The sequence below is a fragment of the Felis catus genome, chromosome C1 (genome assembly GCF_018350175.1).
Source record: "Felis catus isolate Fca126 chromosome C1, F.catus_Fca126_mat1.0, whole genome shotgun sequence".
Classification (NCBI taxonomy): domain Eukaryota; kingdom Metazoa; phylum Chordata; class Mammalia; order Carnivora; family Felidae; genus Felis; species Felis catus.
Genome location: NC_058375.1, coordinates 190,815,632 through 190,839,978, shown reverse-complemented (window position 1 = coordinate 190,839,978; position 24,347 = coordinate 190,815,632). Strand labels below are relative to the sequence as shown.

The 24,347-nt window shown below is 39.0% G+C and overlaps 1 protein-coding gene across 4 annotated transcripts in view; it reads right to left on the bottom strand.

Moving 5' to 3' along the window:
• PARD3B (par-3 family cell polarity regulator beta) overlaps positions 1-24,347 on the bottom strand; it is a 1,015,202-nt gene that overhangs the window by 368,831 nt on the left and 622,024 nt on the right. For all 4 annotated transcript variants that reach the window (XM_011285494.3, XM_019838515.2, XM_019838513.2 and 1 more), the window contains 2 exons: positions 22,225-22,324; positions 15,734-15,849 (listed from right to left, as the gene is read on the bottom strand). In XM_011285494.3, coding sequence (XP_011283796.1) covers positions 15,734-15,849; positions 22,225-22,324 — 216 coding nt within the window. The remainder of the gene's footprint in view (positions 1-15,733; positions 15,850-22,224; positions 22,325-24,347) is intronic.

Below are 24,347 nucleotides of genomic sequence, written 5' to 3'. Positions count from 1 at the left end.
CTTTTCTTTGAGTTTTAAGCAACTGCTTTCACTCTTTTCTATGTAATGAAATTAAAGCCCTTGGCCTTCAACATTTCCTGAGTTTGACTCTTTCCTTAAATCTGTTCATTTCTATGAACCTCCCCCAAACACTTTCAAGTGAATAGTTTGGGTACCAAGTGAATGTGAGTGCGGGGTGCTGCTATAGGGTAGACACCCTCCTAAAACATCTTTACCCCTAGTCTATTTTTGCTACCCAAACCATTTGTTTACCCTCTTATTCATTTATCTGTTAATTATTTGTTTGCACTTTTATTCATCTGTTCAAACTTCTGATGTAAAAAAAAAAGGGGGGGGGGACCAGCCTACTCAGTGAAGTTCAGCCAAATGAATCATTGAGATCAATGGGTTTCTGAGACTGCCCCCAGATTGCTCTGACACTGTCCATCCACACCATTCATCTTGGATTCGTTCAGTACCTGCACGTTCTAAGCAGTGAGATGGGTGCTAAAGAAGTAAAAGGTATCGCCTTGAAGAGGCCTGGAGTTTGATTAGAGTGGAAAAAAAAATTCTCAGTGGATACCCAAAAGTGTGTGCAATTCTGAGCTAAACATAGTGATACCAGTGATAACTGCTTTAGGTATTCAGAGAAAGAGCTGGAACAGGCAAGACTTGAGTAGGTCCTGAATGAAAGATAGAACTTAAAAAGGAGAGAAGAGTGAGCCTTCCATTTTTTAGAGTTAAGACTGGGAAATTAATAAGCCTCTGTTGAAACAGAAGGGCATCACAGTTGAATGTACCTGAGTTCAAATCCTGGCTCTGCCACTTAGTACCCATGATCCCTCACACAAGTCAATCTCTTTAAGTCCCATATACATTATCTGTAAAATGGCAATAGAATGACCGTGCAAAACCCCATGCCCGGCACACATCAAATGCTCAAAAAATTTTAGCTACTACTACGATTACGGTTCCTACTGATGCTTTCTTTTTCCTCTTCTAGATGATAGTCATCATCACTGCCTTGAATGTTGGGGCCGAGGAGTTTAATCTTCTCGCTGCACGCAAAGGGAAGTTAGTGGTTTCTAGCCACTGACCAGGCAGTACAATAGCAGAGGTTATTTTATTATGCACGTGCTGTTCTTTCTGAGCATGTGCTCTGCAGTGAGGCACACGCTGCCATCAGAGGTTCATTCCTGCTCTGTTAAAATACGGCCGGTTCTTTCATCTGCTCTGCAGTCAATTCCTACTTTTTTAGTGGCTGTGGACACCTCTCTACCCTGGAGGTTCTCTCTCGCACCGCATCCCGCTTGTCAGGATTGCTCCACATGTCCTAGCTGGTTGGTGACCCTTCCCTCACCCTACTCTGGCTGGTGCAGGTCACCTTTAAACCTCACAGACACAACTCCTCTTTGCCAGGGACACTCCCCAGAGTACCAGTCCCATGAGATGGTGTGTGCTCCAGGTTTCTGTGATCAAATGAGTTTGGGAAACATTGCAAATATTGTATCTTGAAGACTCGTGGAGACAAACTTAACACCTGACAATATACATAAAACCTATTAAAGATTGTGAGCAATCTTATGTTTAAAAAGCCTGTTTAACTCAGCACTTTCCAAACGTACTTGACCATTTTTTACTCTATCATTCAAGTCACTACTAAGCCATCGCATCTATTTTCACTTACATTTCATGTTCATCTACTTTTATACGAACAAACATATTCTTCATTCTTTGATAAGGCTTCATTACGAGCCTATAGCTTGAGGACTTGGCCATTTGTGATTTTCTGCTCACCTGAGTACGGAGAAAGCACTGAGACTATTTACCTGGCAACTACTGATTTAGTAAAGCCTGGAAATAGGAAATCCCTGATGTAACCTATTTTGCACTGCATTTGGATGCTACAATAGTTTTTTTTTTCCAAATTAAAAAAAAAATGGGCTGTTTTCTAATTCCTCGGTATATCCTTTCTTTGCCTTTAAGTAATTTCAGCTGGAACCTTTGCAGGCTCTCACAATTCTTCTAAGACAATCCTCAAGTGCTTGGGGATTATGCTAGTTACTTTCTGGATCAGCAGAGGGTAGATCAGCTATTCCCAGCTCACGCGAAACCATCACTCTTGATTAGTCAATTTCCAATTTGATCTCTGTTTTAATTTTCACTCCAATTTTAATACTTTCATTGATAGAGTTCCTAGTACCCTTCTCTTATGAACACTAGAAACCAAGTGGGTATTGAAATATTAGCCTTTCCAGTCTTGTTTCCTTTCTCCTCCACTTGTAGAAATGTATGCATGTTGTACTGAAGATTCTTGGCCAGTGTCTTTTTTTTTTTTTTTTAAATATCTAGACATTTGTACCTCTTAATCCTCTTCACCTATTTTATTCATCTTCCCACCCACCTCCCCTCTGGCAACTGCCAGTTCATTTTCTGTATTTATGAGTCTGGTCATTATCTTTTTTTTTTTTTACATTCCATGTGTAAATAAAATCATATGGTATTTGCCTTTGTCTGACTTATTTCACTGAGCATAATACCCTCTAGGTTCATCCATGTTGTTGCAAATGGCAATATCTTATTCATTTTCTGGCTGAGTAATACTCTATATGTATACAGACCACATCTTCGTTATCCATTCATCTATCAATAGGCACTTAGGGTGCTTCTATATCTTGGCTATTGTAAATAATGCTGCAATAAACACAGGGGAGCATGTATGTTTTAAAAATCTGTGTTTCCATTTTGTATGGGTAAATACCCAGTAGTGGAATTACTGGATTATATCGTACTTCTATTTTTAATTTGGTTTGGGAATTTCCATATTATTCTCCAAAGTGGTAGCACCAATTTCTACTAATTAGCACCAATTAGCACTAATTCCTACTAACATTGCATGAGGGTTCCTTTTTCTCCATACCCTTGCTAACACTTGTTATTTCTTGTCTTTCAGACAGTGGCCATTCTGACTTGTGTGAGGTGATAACTCATTGTGCTTTTAATTTGCATTTATTTCCCTGATGATTAGCGATGTTGAACATCTTTTCACGTATATGTTGGCTATCTTGAGTCTTCTCTGGAAAAAAAAGTCTATTCGTGTCCTCTGCCCATTTCGTAACTGGTTTGGTTTTTTTTGTTTGTTTTTTGGGTTTTTTGGTTTTTTTTTTTTGGTATTGCATTGTAGAAGTTCGTTATATATTTTGGATATTAACCTCTTACTGGCTATGCCATTTGCAAATATCTTCTCCTATTCAGTAATTTGCCTTTTTGTTTTGTTGATGGTTTCCTTTGCTGTGAAAAAAACTTTTTAGTTTGGTTCAGTAACAATAGTTTACTTTTTATTTTGTTTTCCTGGCCTGAGGAGACATACCATAAATATGTCACTAAGGTTGATGTCCAAGAGATTAGTGCTTATGTTTTCTTTTAGGAGTTTCAGGTCTTACATTTAGGTCATTAATCAATTTTGAATTTATTTTTGTGTACGGTGTAAGTGGTCTAGTTTTCTCAACACCATTTATTGAAAAGACTGTCCTTTCCCTGTTGTGTAGTCTTTCCTCTTTTGTCATAAATTGACCATGTAAGCTTGGGCTTATTCACTGATCTGTGTCTTTTTTTGTGCCAGTACCATACTGTTTTGATTACTACAGCTTTGTAGTATATCTTGAAATATGGGATTGTGATACCCCCAGTTTTGTTCTTCTTTCTCAAGATTGCTGTGGTTACTTGGAATCTTCCACACAAACTGTAGGATTATTTGTTCTAGTTCTGTGAAAAATTCAATTGGAATTTTAGTAAGTGTTGCACCAAATCTGTAGATTGCCTTCGGTAGTATCGACATTTTAACAATATGAATTATTCTAATCCATGAGCCTGCAATGTCTTTCCATTTGTGTCATCTTCAATTTCTTTCATCGATGTCTTACAGATTTCAGAGTATAGGTCTTTCACCTCCTTGGTTAAATTTATTTCTAAGTATTTTATTTCCTTTCCAATATCGTTATTCATTTATTATTTCCATATACATCCCTAATCTCTCAAACTTTGTTCATGAGACTATCTACACTAGAGGTAACCTAGAAATAACATATTGTGTCATTACTGATATGTGTCAATTATTTGGAACACTATTTGGCACACAGAAAGCACTCACTAAATGAGGAAGGAAGGAAGGAAGGAAGGAAGGAAGGAAGGAAGGAAGGAAGGAAGGCAGGCAGGCATAAATTTTACAAGAGACAAAGTATTTTTCCAAGTGTTTAACAAATTTTCAGTCTTATAAAAAAATAGAGTGTTTCTGGTGATGCCCACCTTTGTACTAATATATTCTAAATCTGCCATAATCAATGTATATAAAGTACACACACACACACACACACACACACACACACACACACTGACTTACCCTGGATTAAGCACTTTTTATGATAAGTAAGTCTAAGCTCTGGCTTTGCCTCTGATTCATGTTTAGGTAGACATTTTTCTAACCATTTAATGAAATTCACAAACGTATTAATTAATATGTACTTTGGAGTGGATAACATTCTTAGCTTTAGGAAATTAAAAGCAAAATATCTATTTTCCCCTATGAGCAAGAGTTGAGATTTGACCTTTAATATAGAATAACATTTTACTTTCAAAAAGTGATTATTTAATTTAGAAATTTTCAGCCTTACAGAGGAAATGCTCAGATGGTTTGCAATAGAAAATACACAATCAAAAAATATATGAAAAATGTGTAGCCACAGGAGTAATTTTAAATGTAAAATTAAAAAATCATATAAAATTGGTGAAAGTCACAAAAATGACTCCCAGATTCTTCCACATACTACTGATAAGAACAAAAGTGCTTTTCTGGATGGTAAGAGGTCATTTATATCAAAAGCCTTAAATATACACTATTTGGCCAAGAAATGATACTTATAGAAATATATAATGATAAAATAATCATGATTGTTTACAAAATTTTATGCACTTGCAGGCTCAATTCATTGACATTTCTGAGAGTGAAGAATTGGAAATGACTCTTCTGGCCAAATGATGTAACATTAAGCAGATAAATCGGGCTACATTTACTCAAGAGCAACCTTTACAATGAAAAAATATTATAGAGGCAGAGACACAGAGAATAATATCCAAACTAGGTAGTTCTGAAAGGACACAAATCTGTGAAAAGCACCTGTTCAGTACAATGACTTTTGGGGAAAATTAGAATATAAACATATGAATATGTATATATGAGAAAAAATACACAAGACTAAACATCTTTGCTTTTTAGAGAGCTGCAACTGCTGCATGTAAAAATGAGATAGTTGTACCTCCCTATAGTCATTTTAGTGTCCACAGGAAATATTGCCACTAATAAATATTTATCACTCAAAATAGCATTCATAAGAGATAATCATGACACCGCCAAACTCCAACTAACATATACTTATATATTTAAATTTTTTTTTCAGTTTATTTATTTATTTTGAGAGAGAGAGAGAGAGAGCGCACAAACAGAGGAGGGGCAGAGAGATGGAGAGAAAGAATCCCAAGCAGGCTCCACGCCATCAGAGTAGAGCCCAGTGTGGGGCTCAAACTCACGAATTGTGAGATCATGACCTAAGTGCAGATCAAGAGTCAGATGTTTAACCTACTGAGCCACCCAGGCGCCCCATACACTCATACATTTTATGCAACATTTGTTATACTGTGTTTAATTGTATATTTCTATATAATGTTTTTAGCTAATGAAACTCTCGCTTCAGAACAGCTAAAATGGATATGGTTCATATTTGTAAGGAAAATTTAAATGCTTTGTTCCATTCTTTGAATAGTGTTCTTAGCATCATATTTTTATGAAGATATTCTTATATTAGTACAAAAGTTCCATAAAAAGGAACAGAGAATTTCATTTAAATATGAACAATGATTTAGAAAACAAAGACAATTGAGAATAAAAGATTCATGTTTGGCTTCATTTAACATGCTTGTATGTATCTGAGATGTAGAGTCTCAACTGAGGTACAAAATATATAGAAGAAAGCACTTCATGTACTAATGCAAGTTTTAAGAGGGGCCCAGGAAATTTCAGTTCTAAAGGATAAGGCAGTTTCTCCATTGATCAAGATTTCCCGCCAGAGCACAAATAATGCTCTAAATAGACAGAGGTTAATTTAATAAAGATCTACATGGGTTATTGATGTAATATCATTAGTTAAGGTTCAATTACAAACATTTCCAAACTTTATGAAGTTTCTTTGTATCTCTTGTGGGAAAGTAGACCTTTGGGCTCCTCTTCCAGACACTGAATTTTTATTTTTTTCAGACACTGAATTTTTAAATTATCTACATATTCCTCCAGGCAATGTCCTAGGTTAAGAAGATAGAAGTGTTGTGTAAAACCACATGACAACATCTGAGACCATTGGTGACCCTGTGATTGGATGAAGGATCTGCATGTGAAACCCGTAGGTAACCTTTTCTCCACATTTTCACAATACTTACTTGAAGAGAATTTACTTCCATCAACAGTTCCAGTCAATCACCAATTGCAAGAAAAACGTGTGGGGGATGTACAGTCTCACCTGCAATATTACCACTAACATTACCCTTTCCCTGAAGCTGCTGCTACTCAGCAGCCCTGAATCCCTTATGTCCTAGGTCTCAGGTTAAGTTTTTTTTTTTTTAAATTTTTTTTAACGTTTATTTATTTATTTATTTATTTATTTATTTATTTATTTATTTATTTTTAATTTTTTTTTTCAACGTTTATTTAATTTTGGGACAGAGAGAGACAGAGCATGAACGGGGGAGGGGCAGAGAGAGAGGGAGACACAGAATCGGAAACAGGCTCCAGGCTCCGAGCCATCAGCCCAGAGCCCAACGCCGGGCTCGAACTCACGGACCGCGAGATCGTGACCTGGCTGAAGTCGGACGCTTAACCGACTGCGCCACCCAGGCGCCCCATGTTTATTTATTTTTGAGACAGAGAGAGACAGAGCATGAGCAGGGGAGGGGCAGAGAGAGAGAAGCAGACACAGAATCCAAAGCAGGCTCCAGGCTCTGAGCTGTCAGTACAGAGCCTGACGTGGGGGTCCAACTCACGGACCATGAGATCATGACCTGAGCTGAAGTCTGACGCTTAACCAACTGAGCCACCCAGGGGCCCTGGTTTTCTTGACGGTTTGGAAGAACCCTGCTTTAGATGGCAGTGCTATAACCTGTGTGTGAAGTCAGTTATTCCAAGTTTGCCTTACTTGTTCTCCTTTTCTTGCCAGAGACATCTCCTAGAATGCAGCCTGACCTTTGATACCCAATTTCTGTAAATTCGTTTAACTGGTTTTCATCTAGCCACCCACTTCATTTATGACCTGTGTGGTTCACTATATAAACATATTAAGATGCACTAAAAAATGAAAAGAACTTACATCCTTTATCAAAAACTGAAAAATGAACTATGGTCCCTTTTCCACAATGCTGGTGAATTTTATATTTGTGTTTCTATTTTTTCCTTGCATACCAAATATACTGTAAACCAGAGTTCAGGTTTTTTTATCATTATTATAGATGTCATAGATGTCAACGCCTGTAAACGTGTTACATCTTCTGGTATGGCTTATCACCTGATGTATTTGGGGTGCGGATTCAATTTTAAGCAGATTTGAGCTTTTCTTCTCTTTAAAAAAATTTTTTTTAATGTGTGTTTATTTATTTTTTAACGTTTTTTATTTATTTTTGGGACAGAGAGAGACAGAGCATGAACGGGGGAGGGGCAGAGTGAGAGGGAGACACAGAATCGGAAACAGGCTCCAGGCTCCGAGCCATCAGCCCGGAGCCTGACGCGGGGCTCGAACTCACAGACCGCGAGATCGTGACCTGGCTGAAGTCGGACGCTTAACCGACTGCGCCACCCAGGCGCCCCTAATGTGTGTTTATTTTTGAGAGACAGAGCACGGGCAGGGGAGGGGCAGAGAGGGAGACACAGAATCCAAAGCAGGCTCTAGGCTCTGACCTGTCAGCACAGAGCCCGATGCGGGGCTTGAACTCACGAACCACAAGATCATGACCTGAGCTGAGGTTGGACAGTCACCCAACTCAGCCACCCAGGCACCCCGCAGATTTGAGTTTTTCAATAGCAGCTGTGAAAATACCTGGGGAGGCTTCTCATACACTTCCTAAGACATCACTCCTCTTCCAGGAGGCATTCTACCCTGTTTTTGTCTCTATTAAAATACAGTACCCAGACTTTTTTTTTATAATTTTTTTTCATGTTTATTTATTTTTGAGACAGAGACAGAGCACGAGCAGGGGAGGGGCAGAGAGAGAGGGAGAAACAGAATCTGAAGCAGGCTCCAGGCTCTGAGCTGTCAGCACAGAGCCCGACGCGGGGCTTGAACCCACAAACTGTGAGATCATGACCTGAGCTGAAGTCAGACACTCAACCGACTGAGCCACCCAGGTGCCCCAATACGGTACCCAGACTTAAGTGCAGTGCTACAGATGTATTTGGATGAGACCAGAGTCCAGGGAAACTCTTGTCTTCCTTGATCTGCCAACACAGAACTACCTTTGGGGTTGGCCATATCAGGCAAGCAGCTAAAAACCAGGGCCTCCTCAGTAACTATTATTATACCAGGCCTCCTAAATCCTACATGTGTACAATTGATTTCTTTGAGCCTGACCTTAGGACACTATCTTTATGTTTCACCACCCTCTCCAAAAAAGCCTCACCTCCCCCCAGTCTTCATCTCTATCTAAATTTGGCTTCAGAGACATCACCTCTATGCGAAATTTTATGTTGTTTTTTTTTTTAACTTCTGTACAACTTTATTGTCTACTTACCCTATGAGAATGAAAATACCACAAGAGAGAAGCTTTTGTCTCATTCACCCAGGATATTGCCTGGGATATAATGAAGAGCCAACAAATATCTGTTAGATGGATGTGTCAGTCTTCGTTAAGTTCTACCTTCTTCAATTCTGGAGAAATTGCTTAGATGCAAATATTGTCAATCTAACATATCACCCAATTCTCTGAGGCAGCGCCTACTGAAAATTTGGCAAGGATGCCTTTCAAACCTTCACCCAAGTTACACAGGTCCACTGTTCATCAAATTCTGTTTAGGATATAACGAGAAGCACCAAGTACAGAATCCTGTATGTTATTGAATTCCTTTCAGAAAGACAATGAGCCTTAATTAGCACATTTTGGGAAAGGGCATGCCAATGCTCCTCCCTCCTTTCCTGTATAATTTGGCCCATAAGTCCTGATCAAAAATCGAAATGCCATTAGAAAGATCAAAGTCAATGATAACATTTCCCTGAATTATCAGTCTAGAGATGAAATCAACAAGGAAAGGAGACCTCGGTTGTGTTAGAGACCCCCTCTCTAAAAGAGACCTGTGACCACCACTTTGTCTTTTCCTCTTTTCATTGCACAAACATGGCAATTCTTTGAGGATTGGCGTTGAGATCAGCAGTTTCACCAGTTGCTTCTGGAATTCATCATCTTTGTGAAAACTGGTCATTTGCTTCCTGTTCTCCGGTGCGAGGCCTACTCTTGGTAATTTCTAATGGTCGGGGATAGTCGTTTTATGAGCACGATCCTCTTAGCGAGCAGGAATATAAACTGCCTACTTCCATTCGCTGGCAGACATGGCTTTCCAGTTTGAACATCACTCTCTTGTGTGCATGAAGATAAAATTAACACAGGAACCGGGTGGCTATGTGTTCCACCTGACAGCTGTTAGGTGCTCTAAACAATGGGCCCCTCACACACTTTCTTCCTCGTGCTCTAAAAATAGCCTGGCTGTCTAACTCTTACAGGTTTTGCAAGCTTCGAGCAGCTGTTCAGCTCTTCCTGCATTTATTCTTGTAGATGACTGTTACGCGCTCTCGCTTTCCTTTGTCTTTTTAACCATTTGCTTTTCTCCTCCTCTCCACAGCCAAGGTTATCTTGGCAAGTTCTCCAAGCAGCCCCCCTAGTATCTATAGATGCCTCTCCCTTTTCTTCCTCTTGGAGATAAGTTATCATCATAATGTCAGAATTTCCTCTAGGGGATCTTTCCTTAACTCTTGGGTTTTCCTTTCCTGTTAGAGTTTCTATCTAGGTACACGCAACAAACACCATTTCTCTTGTTTTCTACTGAAGCCTCGGTGTTTAATTTATTTCCTGGCACACAATAGGCACGCAATAAACATTTATTTAATGAATGATAAACATTTTCTGCAATTCCTTAATTTTGACTTCTGAAATGTAAGGCATACACCTGACTATGTCCTTGTACTCTTCCTGGTCTTTGAGAGATAGTTAACAGGCACTTTCTTTTAGTGTTACCATGAATCCTTCCTTACCAACCAAGTTTCTGTTTTTGTTTTTGTTTTTCTTTTAGCGAGTCACTTATAACTTAAACAGCAGTACTCGATTCAGCTTTCATGGTCTTCAGGGGTATTGCTTATTGATGGACAATGAAGATGATCCATGGATATACATACACATTTATGGTAAGATATATATTAATATATTACATGGCATACATAATATATAGTGGCAGATAAACCGTCATCACAAATATCTGAACATACAGTTTTATACACATTCTGTGTATTTAGTGTTCAGGATTCTTGTCTTATTGCAAAGAATTCATGTGGAACTACCTTGCTGTACAAAAAAATTTTTTTTAGTAACAGTGACGAGGATTTGGGGTGGGGAGGCTTTGGGAAGCCTTGATTCTCCACCCACCTCTGGGCACCTGCAGACCTGGGCCAGGCAGCTAGCCTTGTGAGGGAGTGGGGAGCCGAGGCTGCCCTGAGTCCCTGTGGACACTTGCACACACAGGCCCAAAAAACAATTTTAAGAAGAAATTAGTAGAGTGGGTTTAATGAACTTTTTGCATGCCCATCTTCAATCTGATGCTAGAGATACCTAACTACTCTGAAAGGAATGTCTGACATGTATGAAAGGGTTATATTCAAAACATGGCCCAAATATTTACTTACCTTTGTTGGTATTAGAAATCAGCCTATTTATAATTTCCTTCCCCTGTGGGCATCTACAAACATTTTCTATCTTAAAACAGTTGAGAACCAGCAAGTAACAGAAAAGTACAAGCGCTGAATTACAGATCTTGGAAGAAAATCAGCCAATTTATATATCATCTTGATTTTAGGGAGAGTTCATCCAAGGCACATGTACTTTTGTAAGAGACTACGGGACATGGAATGCTAACAATCTTCATTGTCAGTGAACTTCCTAAACTTGTGTCTGAATGTCTCAGGCCTCACTTTCAGCTCATTTCCTCTTATTGAACAGAGGCAGGACAGCTGGCCAGCATCTCGCATCTGCACTGCCCTCAGTCTTCCCTAACTGAGTTACGGACCACGCTTCTGAAATGGGAGAAGGCCAATTTGAAACAAAAGTAAAAACTCTCAAAAAAAAAAAAAATCTTGTGGGAAGTAACATTTTAAACTGAACTTTGAATGGGCCTATAGATTAGGTCAGGGGACGGGCCAAAACACTGAAGTGCTGTCCCTTGAACAATTCAGATTCATTCTTAGATAGTATTACAGGGTCATAAAACACCAGGCTTGGAAATTAAAGATGTTTATGTCTCATCAGAAAGTCTTTGAATGTAACTCTCTGGCATACTGCCAAGAGGGCAGCTCTTTGGGGGAAAACCCTATGCCAAAGGCCAAAGAGGCAGCTGTGTTATTCAGCTCCTGAGAGCTTCCAACTCAACACCCACACAAGCTCAATTATGAGCAAATTAAAGGGATCCAGACTGAACATAGTAATTCTGGTAATTTAAATAAATAGGGGAAAGTCTACAATTAGTAGGAAAAGATTGATTTTCTGGAAAACCCAGAAAATGACACCCTAACCCCTTTGAATAAGCATAGTTACATCCAATTATTTAAAAATAAATTTCCTTTTATTCATCATTTTAATCATTCTGATCTGACTTAAAAGTGGCCACATGCATGCCAGCAAAAGTATTCCCAAAATAGAGGGAGAATAGCCTCAAAAAAAAAAAATCTATACTGGCTATATAGGACTTAATGACATTGAGTAGAATTGTAATCACAGTTTTATATCTACATTTTAGAGCACATAGATAATGTACAATTCATGTCTACCTTTTTTAGTGCAGAGAAAAACTGAAAGTAATTCAGAAAGAACAGAGATTGAATATTGGGGAATCTATTAATATAACTCACTGTGTTAATAGAATAAAGAACAAAATACACATGGTAGTTCTGTATAGATCTTTAAAAATCACTTAATAAAATTAAACATCAGCTACGGATTAAACAAAAGGAGCAAATGAACTTTTTAAGAAGCTAGGAATACGAGGAAATTTATTTAACTTGATAAAAACATTTCTTCTATCAGGAAGCATCAGCAAAGTCATAATTAATGGACGCAGGCATGTAGTATGCACGTACACAGTGGAAGCATTCTTGTTTAACGTTTAAGTTCATTTTGATAAGCTGATCTAAATAAAGTTCATGTGGAAGAATAAATATATATGAGGAGCCAAACTGATTTTACCAAAGAAGAAAAATCAGAGGAAGTTTTTCCTAATAAGTTATCAGAATACAACGAAATAGCATGATAACATAAACAAGGTGACACTGGCATGGAATAAATATGTCAATAGAATATGTCTAGAAACTGACCCATGTAGGCAAGGAAACTTAGTATTCAATGTTATTACATTCTGAATTAATGGGGACAGGATGTAACAGTCAATACCTGTCATGAATAATTCACCTATTATCACAAATAAACATTTTTCTGCCTCATTCACTGTGGATAAATATATTACAGATTGGTAAACATTTTTAAAAAAGCCTTTAGGGCACCTGGGTGGCTCAGTCAGTTAAGCGTCTGGCTCTCGATTTCGTCTCAGGTCAAATGCTTCATGAGTTCAAGCCCCACATAGGGCTCTGTGCTGACAGTATGGAGCCTGCTTGGGATTCTCTCACTCCCTCTCTCTCTCTGCCCCTCCCCTGTTTGCTCACTCGCGCTCTCTCTCTAACTAAATAAATAAACTTAAAAAAAAAGCCTTTAAAAGTACAAGAAGAAAACAATGTGGCAAGTATAAAGCCTAAAGGTCATGAAAATGGAAATTTTTTACTCTGAGACTAAAATGTTTTTTATAGTAAAGGATATCACAATCAAACTAAGAAGACAAATAATAGACTGCAAGAAATTCTTTGCAACATACATAACAACTTTCTAAAGATAAAATAAATTAAGAAATGGAAATATTTTTGGCAAAGAATATAAATAGGTATAATCATAGAATATAAAAGACAAAAGGACCCTCCAAAAAAAGCCCCAAACCAAAAAAACTCCCCAAACTCTCAATCTCAACTTCAGTCAAAAAGGGAAAAGTAAATTGTCAATTCACATGCACTCATAAAACACAATACAACTATTATAAAGGAACACAACACACAATACACACACACACACACACACATACACGGATGATGCAGCGAACAGAATGCTGCGTATACATAGCAAACTATTTTTAAATCATGTTTGTATCTGGAGATGAGGTGGCTTCTTTCTCATAAGAGTTGTCTGTCTTTTGAAACGTAAGTGAAGTAAATGGCACTCACTCACCTTTAAAATAACTTGAACATAATATGCAAGTTAAAATACTAGCTTAGACTCAACAGCAAAAATGAAATAAAAACAAAGAAGGTACTAATGGGGACAGTCAGCCTTCAAAGATTCCTGCAGACTTTGTCAAGGAGAACTAAGCAACAAAAATTACAAGGTAAATAAAAGGTTTTCTCTTTTTAATTTTGTACCATAAGAAGTTGCCATTTTTCCAGGTCCAAAAGAGCCAAATAGCATTAATTGGAGATTCAGCCTTAAAACCTTAGGATTGATTGTTTGATTATTTATTTTCACTTTGGAAGATTGGACCTCGATCCTGCTATCCTACAAGCAAAGCCAGCAACTTTTTTAGTAAATATATTAATTCCTTACTTTGGCCCAGTGCTATTTATAGAAAACTAAACAATATTCTTTTCACCTAATCAAACAGGAAAGACACTTCCAAATGTTTACCATTCTGATATCATCTGAGTTTATTCACTAAGAAAACCAACACATCTATTGAGCTCATTCAATTGTTCTGGGGAGAGGGCTCAGAAAGCCTCTAGAATGTTGACCCTTGGAGCCCTCTGCAAGAGTCTTAGCTTTAAATTGGCATTTACTGGAAGAGATCAAGCTTTGATGGTATATGAAATAGTTTTTTTTTTTTTAACCATATTTTACTACTTCTGCTGTGTGGTGCATTTAAGCCAATGTTTCGGCACTTGGGTCCTGAAGTAAATAGCTCATGACCTCTGCCCAATTATGTAAACTGAACAAACAGTACTGCTATTTTCATTTATGGTATAATTACAGTAGAATGCGATGAGTGACTGCCATACATATTTTCGAAGGGCTATTTCAATTTAAAAAAGAAAACTTCTCAAAGTTTTCAGTAATAAAAAATATACACAGAAATACCGTTTCTGGCTATGACATTCATTTTCCCCACGGAGAAATTAGAAAGATACAATAAAAATAGTTATCAAGCATTTTATAAAAATCAAGTTTTCCTCAAATTATTAATAATAACCTTGGTCACTGTCACACATTATTCCTTTGGTTTGTCAAAGGTTCACCCTCAAGAAAATCCCCTATTCCGGCCAGTGCTCAGGATTTCTATCCCTCTCTCACTGTAGGTGGTTAGAACAAATGTATCCTAGTGACCTAGTTAATTTATAGAAAATGGAATCAATTTCCCTTGTTTCATCCTGACTGAACGTTTTTCTGGACTTACCTGAGTAACAGATAAGCACTATTTATCAGATGGCTTGGTGGAGCACAAAGTTTTGATTATTTTATACTCTTATTGCTACTAATGAAATATGCAATATGCCTTAAAAAAATTTGCAAAGCATGGCCTGCGAGCACCCAGCAGCAATGAATATTTCCTGAGGATTTATTTTGCACGGACACCCTTCTCTCAGAATTATTTCTCTCCAAGTGCCTATGAGGGCACGGCAATGTTCTTGGGTGTCTGAGCTGTCTTCCAGGTTCCCACATCCTAGGACCTGGAGAACACAATTTGCAAGGGCCCTTGCTCTGCCCTAGCACCCAAAAGTCACCCAGAAATTCCCTGCAGAGCTCGGAAACTCAATGAGGTTGTGCAGGCATGGGCCCAGGGTACCCTGACACCCTCGATCTGGCAAACCCAGAGACCCTTTTTTCCCTTCAGTGTTAACAGTGTCTGGAGATGGGCATTTAAAGAGATAAGGCTTCCTCATTGCTGCTACCCCTAGCCACTGTACATGGAGATGGGCAACCCTTTAGAGGATTCATTTAACCACACTATCTTCCCAGACCCTGCAACAGGTGCATACGTGAGAAATGCAAAGGCTCTGGCGGAAGTGAGAGTACAAATACAGAGGCAGGTGACTTACTGGTGCCTATGGTATTCTGACCATCTGGAAGGAATAATCCTATTGTTCTGACCTCTATGAACCACTTTATAAAAATATCATTTCTCTCTCTTTTAAAAAGGGGTAATTACAATTAGATGGTGAGAGGAGACAGGGAGATGGGATGACCACTAGCCCCTCCTCCAGGCTTCAGCAGACTTTGCCCCCTAAGGTTGGAGCTGAAGAAACAAAGGGAGGACATTCGGGAAGACAGATGGGCTGAGGCTGGAGTGCTGACCTGCATGTCACTGGCCCTCACTTACCAAGGTCCATGCTCTTTGAGGCTTTCAGATTCATTGATTCAGGCTGCCTGGCCGGTGTCACGGATCTGAAGTGGGTGTGCTGATCTGGAAAATACACTGCCGAATCCACCCCAGAGCTATGGAAAGAAGCCACATGCCATATTTAGATTTAGAGTAAAAAAAAAAAAATTTCTCCTTTGGTAAAGGAAGCAGTTGTCATTTTGAACACAGCCCCTCCTCATTCCCCCTATAGTTCCCAACCATGTATTTGCAACGAATTCTTGAATCTCAGGTTGCTTTCATGAGATGTAGCAACTCTATTTTTAAGTATTTTATCACACTCCACAATTTAAATAAAATATTCTCTGGCTAATATCATGTTTTCCTCTTCACTGATTTCTGCTAATTGGGATCCTGCTGTACAATATAGAACTTTCAGTGGGAAAGGCGAGCCTGGAATGAACTGGCGCTTCAAAGGAGGTCACTGGATATTAGCAGAGCCTAAGAGCAGGTTAAGAGATTTCCGTGGGCTAAGCATGCCCTTCCTTTAAAAACAAGTGAAAGGGTTGTATCCTTTAGAGAAAACCATCCTGCCGAAAGACTGATGGCCGCAGTAGTTTGGTTTTCTACTTTACTTAGGTCTATTTCCTAAAACTAATGTTAATACTGAGCAAATAGTCTGCTCATCGATAATATAAAAAGGAAATAACAGGAAAAGCACGCTTGACGATTTAGACACAAGATACATTAAATGCCCATTATAGGCTTCCTAGTACTTGTAGTCCGTCTCAAATAACTCTATTTCTGCTAAATATTTTATTTATTTTTGCTTGAGGTTGAAAGGGATTATATAAGGGAATTGCAGACAATGCCTTATTTTGTGGTTAGAAAAGAAATCATATTTATAAATTCTATAAATTAAATTATAGCTGCTTTCTCCCTTGGTATTATCATATATTTAGAAAGTTAATATGGTGGCTCATTTCAACATAGCTTTATTCTAATTTTAAACACAGTGAAACCCAAATCAAGTATCTGATAAATCTGAAAGTACTGAGTGAGGTTGAGGTTTCAAACAGTTGGGATTTGACACTCTATGTGAACAATAAAACAACAACAAAAAATGAACTGTTAGGTATGAGAATCCTAAAATGTACAGGGGACCTCAATTTCTTAACCAAATATTCCAAAATAAGTTTAATCTTTTCCTGAAACTCATTAGTTATGCACATTCAATACTGCCTTGCAGGAATATTAAAATTAAAATGCAGCCATAATAATATCGCTGAGTTAATGGGTGAACCTCCATTATTGTAATACAGTGGGTGGCTTAAGGAAGCACCTATGACAGGCACAGAGCACAGAGCTCAAGACCACAGATGCCAGAGCTGGTCTGCTTAGTTCCAAATCCTGGCTCTGCTCCTGATGAGTTGTGGGACCCGGCCACATAATGGGACCTCTCTGTGCTTCAATTTCCTTATGTATAAAATGGGTATAATTACACTCCCTGCCTCATGAGTTTACTAAGAGATACAATGAGTTTGGAAAGAAATTTGTAAAGTAAGGAGAAGAGATTGTGGCACAGAGTAAGTGGCAAAGAAGCATTTAGGAAACAAATAACCAGGTAAGCAAATAGACGACTCTTGCTGCCCAAATGACTGTAAGTTTTTGCTTTTCGGGTTACCTATAGGATTTTTCCAGTTTCTTTCTTTCTCTGTTTTTGTTAAAGTCAGTTTTTGTTCTATGTATACATGGTTTCATGAAAATGTCTCAAGAAATTCAAATCTATATAATTATATAATCTTTATAATTATAAAGCTTTTGGTTTGTCTTTGGCTTCTTTCTTGGTGTCTGGCTATATTTTCAATATCACTGACATATATAAAGTACATCTGATGTGGTAGGGAGTGACGACAAAGTATGCCAGTGGTGGGCAAAAATCCTTGAACCACCCGTGCTGCTGACAATGGCCTGGCGTAACAGCAACACTCCAACTGTTTCAGCCCATTTTAAAGAAGAATTCTGAGAGGCTACTATGAACATGAGCTTCCCCCTGAGCCTCGATGTTCTGGAAGCACTTGCCTTTAAATGTGTTTATTCGACCTTTATTTGCACTTAGTTTTTCATCCTTTGATGTCTTGTGATGATGTGGTTTTAGTGTCAGAAAGACTCATGGCCTTCATAGAATCTGAGAATTTAAGGGCCGGAAGGCATTAAAGGTCACCTCATCTAATTCTTGTAGATAAGACACCGAGGCCCAAAGAGGAGGCTGATGTTCCAAGGTCACACAGCTGGCCAGTGCCAAAGTGAGGACCAGAACTGTTTGTTCCTAATAGTGCTTTTCTTGGAGCCACGGAAGCTTTGGCTAAAATGGTGGCTAACCCGGGGCCCAAGTGCAAATGATGCTGACACTACGGAAATCAAAACTTTCCCTTTTTGTGCAGATTCACTCACTCTCTTATGCTGCCTGCATTTTAGGCCAGCTCTTTGTTTCAGTAGGGTGATACATACCATCAAATACAAGGAGATCAAAGCGTTAACCCAAACAGATGCCCTCAGTTACAATGGAAGGCATTAGGGAGGTGGTTTAGGACCAACATGAATATTCCTCATTAAAACTTGGGTCACACTGCATTTAAAGTGCTCTGCTCCAGGGAGACAAGGGGAACGTACCCAGCTGAGTAACACACTGGTTAACCTGTTTTATTGTCTTACTTTACACCAAACTAAGTATTAATTGACATATTAAACGTAAGAATTCAGATTTTTTGAGGCTCTCGGGGAACAATTATCCCCATCCCCGTTTTAAAATTTTTTTTCAACATTTATTTATTTTTGGGACAGAGAGAGACAGAGCATGAACAGGGGAGGAGCAGAGAGAGAGGGAGACACAGAATCAGAAACAGGCTCCAGGCTCTGAGCCATCAGCCCAGAGCCCGACGCGGGGCTCGAACTCACGGACCGCGAGATTGTGACCTGGCTGAAGTCGGACGCTTAACCGACCGCGCCACCCAGGCGCCCCTCCCCATCCCCGTTTTAAACAGCAAGGTGGAATGCCACTTGCTAAGCAACATCAGGTAAGGATCTGTCTAAAGTGAATTTTTTGGTACAAATGTTTAGATACAATGCAGGCTGATCAAAGAAACAAAGAGCTGCTTTCTATAAATGAATGTAACAAATGTTCACATGTGTATGTCCGCACACTATCTATACCTGAATCTATCCATTAAATTGATCATAGTGATTCATACATCTGTTGCCATTGCTTTGAATGGGACCAAGTGCACAGTTTGGAACCTTCTATAGAAGGGCCCATTTTGCCATGATGCCAAAGAAGAAATAAGGCAAAATAAGGCTGATCTTTAAGGAGGGAAGTAAATGTAATATGAGAAATTGCAAGATTAGAGTCAATGTGAGCATACGGTACAAACAATGAAGTGTAGTACTGAATTAATGCGAAAATATTTTAGAGACGTGAGTGAGACCAGTGAAACCATTTGTAATTTTATGCTACATATTGAAAGATTTTGGAGGGAAGGGGTGACACAGCGATTAACTCTAAAATATGACATGTTTTAATTTTGAAGAAAGGTAGCATGTGCTCATGGCTGAGTGGCCGTAGTGGGAAGCTGCAAGTTGACAGGCCAAAGACATGTTTTAAATAAAGGCCATGTTTTCAGCATCAACAACCAGGGACTCTATCAAATAGAAATGATACTCAATGTCAAATTATGCTGCATAATGAATAAATAAAGGTAGCGTGAAACATATGCTAGTGTCCTGAATATGGTGACAAATCGGGAACGTAAAAGACATACAAGACCCAGCCATGAATGTTCAAGGAGAACTGTCAGAAATAAAAAGGAAGGGGAAGAAGACTTTGAGAGGTATGGCAAAAAAAAAAATTCTAAAGTCTTAGGTGTCCATGAATAGGGCTTCAACAACTGGCTACTATGAGTAAGAGTAGATGAAGGAAGGAAGGAAGGAAGGAAGGAGGGAGGGGAGAGGCAGAGACAGAGAACCCAGAGAGTATGCAGACAGAAAAAATATAAACATGTAGGGAATAACCAAATGTTGTTGAAACTGTTAATAAAATTGAATATATTCTGTTATTAATTTGCCTTACAACCACCCTGAAATATCACAGCAGAAAATATTACTTCCTTTACGTTTATTTTTTATTTAGACACACGTATTCTCAAGTTTTGTCCAATAACTGATGACATAATACTACAAGTTCAGGAAACTCCTGATGTCCTTTTGGTTCAAGACGCAGGCATTAAGTTGGATCACATTGGTGTCTCACTTCTCATGCAAGAGTCGTTTTCTGTTTCACAAGACTGGCTGCATCCCTAAAGCACCACTTTTCCCTTTTAGAGGGCTTTTAACTTTTTCTTTGAAAGCCAGGGCAGCCTCCCTTGCTCAACCCTCCTGGCTCCCTTCCAACCCTTCCTCCATCCCGAGTTCCACACATCCCAAACCCCCTGCTGCTACCGGTCACCTAGGCAACACAGCAGCTTGCAGGATGGTGCAGGTCACGAGATCCCGGGGGAAGAGTTTCAAAGCTTTACCTTTGTTCCTTCCATCTCAAAAATGTCTTTGGCTCTGCCCCTTTCTCTCCAGCCATGCTGCTCCTCTCTTCATTCAAGCCCTCTCTTCTCTTGCCAGTCCCCAGACTATCCTCTTTTATGGCTTTCCCCATCCACAACTGAACTCACTCAACTTGATATTGTCACCGCCCCTCCCCCGCCAACAGAAGAAATCTGTGGAGACATTGAAGCAGCCAAAAAGGGAGTTGTCAATTCCCAATCATTCCGTCTCTGCAATATCTCTGAGGCCCTCTCTCACCTGAAGAGGTTTCTCATCCGAAAGCTTCTCCCTCCCCTCCCCAGCACTGTTCCTTAGTACCTTTCACGGCTACTGCCCTCGAAAACCTGCAAAGAGTCTCTGGCTTCCAGTGGATATTAACCTTTCTCCATTTACCTAACACGTGTACACAACTAAGACCCAGGTCTTACCATGCTGTCTGCTGAAACCTTGCAACAAGGTTTTACTATCTGACGAACGTATCTGCATTCCTTACCCTTGCACTCTGGGCTCCATCATCTGGCCAGTCAGCCAGGATACAAGATGCACAAACCAACTTACTTTCCCAGTTTCCATGCTGTTCCTTTTACCCTTTCCTCTCTCCGAAAGTCACCTCCTTCCTGGGCTTTTCTCCTGTCCGCCTCCAATTCATACTTTAAGGTTAGGCTGAAATGCCATTTTTCCCATAACATTTTCCCCTGATTCCTGTCTTCTGCCTTGGATGTCCAGAGCATTTTATACCTTCTGGTAAATATCACTTTGTACCTTGTGCACTAGTTGTCATTTTTCCCTACTGGCCTACCATCTTCTTGAGGGTAGGTTTTATATCTGATTCATCTTTGCTTTATCCCAACAGTTTTTCACATACACGCAGGATAAACAGTAAAGGAGAATGAAAGAAATTCTGTTTTTAATGTATTTTCTAATGACAGAAAACTGTCACTTTTGATTCAGGATTGAGGCAGGCAATGGAAATGAACGAACACAATTAAACATGTCCAGATTTTCTTCCAAGAAACCCCTGGAAAACTGATCTAGAACATTACTAGTTGGTGAAATTGTATTTGAGTAAGATAGCTGACTTCAAAAACATAGGAATCAGAGATAGCTAAATATAGGTAAGCTTCCAGCTAATAGAGTTAGCTATACTCTTTTTGTGTTGCTTTATTTTTAGCAGATCGTAATAAAAAGCATAATAGGAATGACACCAGCATTGCTGCAAGAAAAATGAAAAAATTTCACAGGATTATCAAGGGACATAGAATGGAATAAAATACACAATTTTTAACAGCCATAATAAATACAGAAAATAGCAAAGGGACAAGTTAATGATTTTTAAAACTCATCAGAAGAACAAAATCTATGAATTCCACTAGTCAGATGGTGTGTATACTTACTAAATCTCTCTCTCTCATGCTTGTGAGATCCTAAAAATTATTGATTTTTTGGTTTCTATTACAGAGTGGATATAATATTGGGTACTCTTTTCAATATTTTAGATTATATATGGTGTTGCTTTAATTTTTAGATTCCATTAACTTTCTTGGAACATTTATTTTTAAGATACCTTTAGGGTTCACCAATTACAAGTGAAGAAAAAAATAAAAACTAAGCTTTATGTCCTCTCAGTTTTTGTTTTATACCTTCCCATATAACCTTTTGAGCGCTCTGGTTTTTCAACATGATAAAAGAAAGTTCTACATTCCCTTAAATATTTTATAATATATGACGAATTTTAAATTCCAGGAAGCAACATATGAATACTCTAAGCTATTAATTTCAGCTATGAGAAGCTTTCACTGAAAAGGAATTACAGATGCTATGAGATTTCCATTGTGGAAAGAAATAGAGTTAAAATAGGGTGGCTGGGTTTTCGCAGAAACACCGTAACGAGGAACGTTTACGATATATCATTTTATCAATACCTGTGGCTGTAATCTTCAGTGCCCAATTCCAGAACGGGATGTGGTGGTGGAGAAGGTGGTACTTCGGCCTCGGCCCATCCGTCACTGGGAAGCAATAGCTCTAAAAAACAATGAACCAATGAAGCTGTAAGCTCGAGGCAGAACTGTTCAGTGCCTGGTTTTGTTTCAGTCCACCTCACAGATGCAATTTTCGCCAACACATAAACCAACCTTGAAATAAATAAGTCCTCCTACAGAAGTGAAGGATTTGTACGAGAGCTCATGCAGCCTGTGTGAGGAAATCTAAGCCTGCTAATGGGCGTTCACGCTGGTGACCTGCTGGCAACCCATGGCAAGTCAAGACCGTGCATCTTGAATATCTTTTCCCACCTAGAAAAGGCTGACAGTCGCTCATGACTGGTGTTCTGTGGAAGATTAACAAAGCCATCTCTTTCGTGCCTTAATGGTTTTGTAAACAAGACTCTCTAGTGAATACTCTGGATCATATGGAGATTTAGTCATTGGCCTTAGTGACAAAAAGTACTTAAAAAAGACACGAGATACTGTACATCTACTCACCCTTTAGAGACGGTAGAGGGGAAAAAATACTATTTTTGCATCTGTGCCACAATGGAAATACATGGGTTTGAGGCCTTGGAGGCAAAAGACTAGGGTCGGACCTGGTTTTCTCTCCTACTCAAGATGTATCCTTTTCTAATCTATTCTACTCTAGAAAAATTAGACCTGTATCCTGAATATGACTACAACTAATAACAAGCAAGTTTGTTGGGACCCTACTGTGTACTAGACATCATGCTAAGTATTATGTTCATTATGTCATTTAATACTCGTCATTATTACCAACATCAACTCATGTGTGAAAAACATGATAGAGTGTCCTGGGCAAGCAAAAAAATCTATGCAGCAAGGCCACCATATTTCTGGTCATGGCTCCCACAACTGCATGAACTTGGTCCAACCACTCAACTTCTCTGAGCCCCAGTTTTTTAAATCTATAAAGTGGGGGTAAGAATAGCTTCAATAGAGGAGTATAAGGATTGTATAAGACGGTGCATATTCAAATAGATTTATAAATGCAAAGTGCTAATAAGCAACAAAAAGATTATTATTCTATACATTCTAAACTCTACTGCATATCTATTACAACGAGATTTAGTAAAAGGCGGAACCCTGTTGGTCCTTGATTGCTGGAACCCTGCTTGATTGCAGGGTCTCTATCCCTACGAAAGGCTGCTGGTAACAGAACCTGCCTGACTTGCCCACATGCCAGATGTGATGGTTACTTTCGTATGTTAACCTGACTGGTGACTGGGTCCAGGGTACCCAGATATCTAATCATACATTATTCTGGGTATTTCTGGGAGGTTGTTTTGGGGTGAGATTAACATTTAAATCAGCAGGCAGAGTAGAGTAGAGGGTCCCCCCTAATGTGGGTGAAACTCATCTAATCAGCTGAAGGTCTGGATAGAACCAAAATGCTAACTGTCCTCCTCTGAGGAGAGAATTCTTCCTGCCTGACTCTTTTCAGACTGAGACACTGGCATTTTCTTGCCCTTGGACCCAAAACCAATCACTGACTCTTTCTGGGTCTTGAGTCTGCTGGCTTTTAGATCGTGACTATGCTATTGTCTCTCTTTGGTCTCTAGATTGCCCATTCACCTTACAAATGTTGGGGCTTGCCTGGCTCCATAATCATGAGCCAATCCTTTGTCATCAATCTCATTATATTAGTTATTATATATTACTATGTATATTATATATGTTACATGTATTACTGCACACCATTATATGTTATGCATGTTTTACATTGTGTTATATGTTATTGTATTATATATCTGTATACATGCATATACATCTCATTGGTTCTGTTTCTAAGGAAAACTTGCTCCAAACTCTGCCCCAGGGACTAGTATAAAATGGAGGTAATTCTAGCAGTGCTGGCATGTGCCTGGGTAGGAGGCTTAAAGCGGGAGATCTTACAGGCAGGGTGACCAAGGTATAGAAGCATGGTGAGCAAAGGCAGCCATCACTGTCCCCCTGTACTGCTCTCCACCCAAGTGATCTAGTGATTTGGTAATATGGCAGGAGTCAAGCAGCCAGAGGCTTGCTGACAGGAACAGAAG